The sequence below is a fragment of the Meleagris gallopavo genome, chromosome 5, assembly GCF_000146605.3.
Source record: "Meleagris gallopavo isolate NT-WF06-2002-E0010 breed Aviagen turkey brand Nicholas breeding stock chromosome 5, Turkey_5.1, whole genome shotgun sequence".
NCBI lineage: Eukaryota > Metazoa > Chordata > Aves > Galliformes > Phasianidae > Meleagris > Meleagris gallopavo.
In genome coordinates, this window is record NC_015015.2 from 33576755 (window position 1) to 33583231 (window position 6477).

The 6477-nt window shown below is 35.2% G+C and overlaps 1 protein-coding gene across 1 annotated transcript in view; it reads left to right on the forward strand.

Annotated features, from left to right (window-relative positions):
• NUBPL (nucleotide binding protein like) overlaps nucleotides 1-5997 on the forward strand; it is a gene marked incomplete at its 5' end in the record, with an annotated part of 81692 nt that extends 75695 nt beyond the window's left edge. The window contains one exon of the mRNA XM_010711664.3: nucleotides 4417-5997. Coding sequence (XP_010709966.1) covers nucleotides 4417-4479 — 63 coding nt within the window. The remainder of the gene's footprint in view (nucleotides 1-4416) is intronic.
• Nucleotides 5998-6477: the final 480 nt, after the last annotated feature.

Consider the following 6477-nt stretch of genomic DNA (forward strand, 5'->3'; position numbering starts at 1 on the left):
TTTTTTGCTGCAATCTATCTTCTTTTGCTTAGTAGTGATAGAGTAAATAGTGGAACCAGGCTCTATTATTTGTGTACAGATGCTGCATTAAATAGATTGTGAGTAGGATGAAAGGCTCAATATATACAGAGTTGTGTTTATTTAACAAGAGGTGTACTGATGATTAATGTGATTCCCTCTAGACCTTTTCTGTACATTGATGTATGCTACTGCTAGTAGACAGGTCCTCACTTATAGTTGAGTGACTTGTTCAAAGGCTTGAAACTGTTGATTTAGTCAAAGATGGATTACTGGTGGAGTCCTTGTAGCAAAATGTGTGAGAGGCTTTTCTAGTCAGCGCATCAAGTAGCTACTGGGGGAGGGGAGGAGCTTATAAAACAAAACAAAAAATAAAAATAAAAAAGCAACCCAAAAAACAATGCTGATAATAGGAGTTGGTAATAATAGCATGCTGGTTTGCAAAGGGTTGAGACAAGAGACTCCTGTTACTGCATGGCAGATCAGATAAATGGCAAGTGCAATTTGGCGTACATAAATATGATGTTATTGCCCAGATACTTGTGAACATTGTTTGGGAGAGAGGAAAATCTGGTTTATTCAGATCTTAAAATAGGGTAGTGTTTAAGGAATCTGATCTCCGAAGAATGTTACCTGGTTGCTACCTGGATGGTTATGGAAGTCCTTGTCCATGGTGTCTTCATCTGGAGCAAATGACCCTCCCTGAACCAGTTTAGTTTGACTTTAGTTGTTGATCTACATGACTGCTCCAGCATATGCATGACCTGTTGCTGTTGACTAACTTGAACTGTATGCTAAACATCTACTATTTTCCTTCTTTTTTTTTCAAGTTGATCTGATGATCCAAATTGATCCATTACCCTGTTTATGCAAACTTCTAGCTGGGGAGGAGCAAGACCACACAGAGCTGCACGTTGCTCGTTGACACAGCTGCACTACCCAACACACTGCAGTTATACCTATAGGACCACTTTGAATTACACAGTTGTAACTTAAGTTCTTGCCACAAATTTATGTATACAGGAGAAAATATTGTTTTACATAAGCAGTAACGAGCTCTCAATTAGAGGGATAAACACCTTGAAATTATAGCAGTTCTATGAAGAAGTCAGCTTAATGCTCAGTAGTGCTACAGTCAGGAGTGCAAAGCATCATAAGATAGATACTAAATTGACTTTTCTTAATTTCTTATGCATAGACATACCACTCAGGAGATTCCTGAGTCACAAATGGGTGGAGGGCTGCAGAGAATCCTGGGGAAGTATCCTTCATATGTTCATTCTAGTGTTATTCTTCTGTAGGCTCCTGTCATTAGCCACTGTTGGAGGAAGACTGCTGGGTTGAGATTTGATCTGAACCTTTGTAGCTGTGCTGATGTCTACAGAATTGGAAGGATCTATTTTTTATCTTGACCAGCCTTTTAAATTTCTTATTATTGTTCTTAGCTCTGTCAGCCTTTGCTCTGGCTGATATTTTTTGCTTTCACTGTTCATTTTCTACTTAAAATTTTTTAACCTGTTGTGAATTATCATTTAACAAGGGCAAACCTTTTGCTGGTATTTTCTGTACTCTGGAATAAAAGCTTTTTTATTCTGTTCTTCATAAACTACAGCCCAATGTTTACTCTCATGTCGCACTTGAAAATTTTCTTCTAATTTTTTCAAGTAGATTCTGTTGTGATCACTGGTCCCTGGGTATTTATTCTATCATAATGTGGTCCATAATAATAATATCGTAAGATTTCAGGTGCATTCTTATTTAAGCTAACATAAGTACTTCTTCAATATTTTATTTTGTTTGTAAGTGACTGAAATTTCCACTCTTATTTTCTAGTGAAGTACCCTACAAATACCCACAGCTGTTACTTCACAGGTGACCAGGTAGACCTGAATGATTTATTGCAGAAATGGAAGGAAAGATAAGTCTGGGGAATGTAGCAGAATCGAACAGCAGATGTTAAAATGACCAAATACTTACACCACTTCAGTTTTAGCTGCAGTATTGTCTCCATTGTGCAATATCTGTTCCATGCTTCTTAAGACATCTATTATATATAAATCTTTGTGAGATCCTATAGGTTCGAACAGCATAACTCTCTTGGGAATAATCATGGGGCTTTTTTTGTTTTTTTTCCCCTCTGGAATGAATTGGTATGAAATAGCCACGAGGAGGTATAGGTTGTTTTTAAGCATGTATAATATTCCTAGATTAAATGAAGACATAGTAGCTATTTTTTTAAAATTGGTGCCATTTAACCATGAATAATTGACTACTTATGACAGTATAATTCACTTTTAGATGTTTTGTCAATTTACTAAGGGATGTAAAAGCTACTCTGAAACAAGAGCCATCCTATCCATGATACAAAAGGCTGAGCAAAATTCAATTCTTCAGACTCCCTCATAAAGAATCTTCAGTTATCTGTGTGTTGCCTGGGTTTAGCACTGCTTTATAAGTGTAGATACGCAGCTTAATGGTTTTAAAGAAGCCTCTGACACATAGTTTGTGTGAGTCCTAACTATGTAGGTCATTATAGTGTAAGCCTGTGGAGAAAATAAACATGAATGGTACCAGTCTTCTGAAGGCATTCTAACCGTAATCATCATTTAATTAGAACCATGATTTTAATCTCTTTAATAGTCAATATTAATATTCAGAGTTGGTTACAAGAATGAAAAAAAAAAACCTCCTTACACTGAATTTCAGAATAGGAAGTAGTACTTTTTTGGCCATATGTCAGAATCTCTTAGAGTTCTTATTTAAAATAAGTCTTAGCTTTGTCCTTGTGTAGCTAGAGGATATGAAGCTGAGCACAGGCTTAAATCACGTGAGTAACAAATGTAGATTGCTCACTGGACTTTGATATAGCCACTTGCATGAGAAACTCGTGTGTCCAGAGCAATTCAAGATTAAGGCCTTCAGTTGCTCTGCTGTGGTCATAATGCATTTGATGTGTTCTGTTATCTGCAAGTAGATGGTGCATGCATTCCTTACAAACTCCAGAATTATTTGATTTAGTATGAAGAGTATCAGAGTCTGAGAGTGGCGGAAAAGAAAACTGACAGGTGAGGAGCAAAGCTTGGAAGAGAAAGCATGCAGGGTTGCCTGTAAAAAGTGGCTGTTATTGTGCTTAGGCAGCTGGTGCTCATGGTGTGAGCAGGATGCAGACCTTTTCTTCCTGCCCCTCAGGCTCTAACCTTATGTATTTGTCAGCTGATTTGCTATATTAAAGGCCCATCAGGACCCAGATCTAAATCATAGAGCCAAATATGAGGGGCTTATAATGCAAGCTTATTTGAGAAGGTGAAGAATTGCCGTGGTTGCTGTCTAACAATGTGGAAACAGGCTGAATAGCAGGAGAATCTTTTCTTTTCCTAGGCAAACATGATGTACCAGCTGGAAATTGAGGCATGACAAATTCAAATTACAGATAAGGTGTTCATTTTAACAGTGGAAGTAATCTCTGAAGAGCATACATGGTAAATATGTATATGCATACAGTACTATTTCATATGAAAATCTTTATTTCAAGATCAGAGACCTTTCTAGAACAAATATTCGATTTCATCTATCAGTTTGTTGAGTTTGATAAAGAATTAACTGTGTTTAATTTTTGTAGTTTATGCTTACGTAGTTAAAGCTTAAGTAGTGTCTTTTTATATACATCTTCTGGCAGCAGGTTTATGAATATTTGATGTTAGATTATGTCTAAGCTGTGCCATTTTTGTCAGAGGTTGAATTTGGGTCACTTCTCATAGTCTTGCAGCTTTGGTTTCTGCCCTCTGACTTAGAGCATCTTACTTCATGTCTCAGTTTGGTGTGAAAGTGAGCTTCTTTTTTTTTTTTTTTGATACCTGTTCCAGTCTCTTGGAAATATGTCTTTTTTTTTTTAAGTGCATAATGAATTGATTATCTTAATTTTTTTTATTGGAATGCCATTATTTTCTCTGATTCTGTCTCAATCCTGTGTACAGTGTATCTCTCTGAGAGGTGAGGGATGTTTATAACTAGTAGGGGGCTCTAGTCCCACTGGTCCTTCCTTCTCAGTGCCTCACCTCCTGAAAATTTGATTGTCTGCTGCAGAAGGCAGATTGTTAAGTCAAATTGTATTCTAAAAATAATACTGAAGTTTCATTTACTCTGATATTTAAATAATCCTTGTACTTATTTTATGTATTAATATAAAAATATATAATATTAATATATATATTAATATTATATATATAATATATATATAATAGTATATTACGTATTTTATGTTGAAGAAAACTATAATTTTTTTAAACACAAAACTAGCTGAGTAGAACACACTTTGTGCGTGAAAAAGCATATGCGTAAAAAGACATAACGTATTGTTTTATATTGAAAAGTTCTGAATACATGTTTTTGTTTTTACAGGCTAAAGCATATCTAAAGATAGCTGTGGAAATAGTAAGACGACTGCCAGCACCTGCAGCTTGAACAGTTTGTCACAAACTTACCAATGAAGTAAACTTTTGATGTGACTAGTGCAAGAGCCCTGCTGCTTAATGGTGTGGACACTTTTTTTTTTTTTTCCAAAGAGCTTCTCTAGGAGTTAATTTATCACAGTTCAAGTTACAATTATGATACTTACTTGTTTTCAAATCATTATTTGGCCGTGCCCAAATGGATTAAATTATGCAGAAGATGATAGATGATATTTAACTGCTGGATTGTAACATTATCAAGCAAGAAGGGACAAAGTACATCTTTCAGATAGATGTGCCCTGTTTTAAGGTCAAGGATGGAAAACAGCCTGTCCAGCCAAGCAGAATGATGAGAAGTATGCCAAGATGTAAGTCCTGCTTAAGAAATGACATTTGCAATGCCATAATTTCTGTAGATTTTGGTTCGGCTTTTCACTTGCTTAACTACCAAAATGACCGTAACCTTTGCAAAACCTTAAGTAGGAAATTCAGTTATGTAACTGCAGTACATTTTTGCTCCTTAGGAAAAAAAAATACACTTATACTATGATTATAATGGAACCAATTAATTTGTTATTAGATAATGTTCAATCATGAAGTAATTCAGTTTACTGGATAATGGATTACATGACCCTAGGCTCATTTCCTGACTGCCTTACAATATAATAGACTCATAGGGGACACAAGGTAACTGAAGTCTTTGTGGAAAACTCCAGAGCTTGATTTGCCAGGGGATGTAAGCAATCAAGATAAATTAAATTCGTGAATGCATATTTCTTTTGCAATGCAGCAACTTAGAATTTAAGTGTAAAGATAAAACTTAAAAGAAGAGAAGACTTTGGTCTTCAAACTGCATGGCCCTTTTGGTTTTGTTACCTTACTGCTTCTGTGATATTTATTCTTGTGTTGTTGTGTTCAAGTAAAAGAATATGCTGTCACGGAATGAGTTTCTGTCTATAATTAGATGTTTGAGTTGGCATTTGGGCCTTTTCATCTATTCAGTATTAAGTATAGGCATCCTAAACATAAATCTTAACTACACTGGGAGATTCTCCCACTAAGGAATTCTGTGTGCTATTAAATTCTGTGGGACATAGAATCTCCCTGTAATACAAATAATTATTCATGCGTTTTTCATTAGTTAATTTTCCTTACTGAAGCTCTAGAAGATGGAGGAGGAAAAAAAAAAAAGTATCCATTTACATTAGGAACGTTAAATAGTATGTACCTAGAATTTACATTGGTGAGAGGGGCATAAATTCTGGGTTAAATTTCAGGCTTAATTGAATTTGGAAGCATGTACATGATGTGCTTCAAAACTTAGTTTGCTTATTTAGTTATTTCAAGTCAATCTTGACACGTGTAATTGAGCTGCCTCTCCTGTGCCTTCCTTCTTGAGGTCTTGTACCAGTGTTTTATTTTTCTGTTGCATGTTATCCTGGACCTTTAGAACTGAAACAAATACTCAGACCCTTTCAGTTGTTGACTGTATTTTACTGAAATAAAAGGTGGCTCAATGTTCTGCTCTTTATTCCATTGGTAACATCATTCCTTTACATTTTCTCTGTGCATTATTTACTTGTGTTTTACCTGTTGTAGTATGTACATCTATAATAATAGTGTGATGGTTTTGGTGTAGTACAGTCATTTAAGAAAAAGAAGTGGGATTTCTGATTTTTTTAGCAAAAGACTGTTATCCTATGAAATTTGCAAAAAGGTTTGTGAATGCCTCTGACGTGCAGTTCATATTGAGAGTGGGTGAACAATGAGCATATCTATACTTCTACTAATTTTTACTTTTCCTCCTTTTGATGAATTACTGTCTTTGCTGTGTTAAAACTGTTACCTGTGGAACTGTGTTTAATTCATTTTTATTACAGATGGAAGTAATGATTACATGTTATCAGTTTCTAAACCAGTCTGAAAAGTCATATTTAATAAATATTTTTGTGGAAGATTTGGACAACTAGCAGGTGAAAGCTGATTTATTGTATTTTTTTTTTTTTTTTTA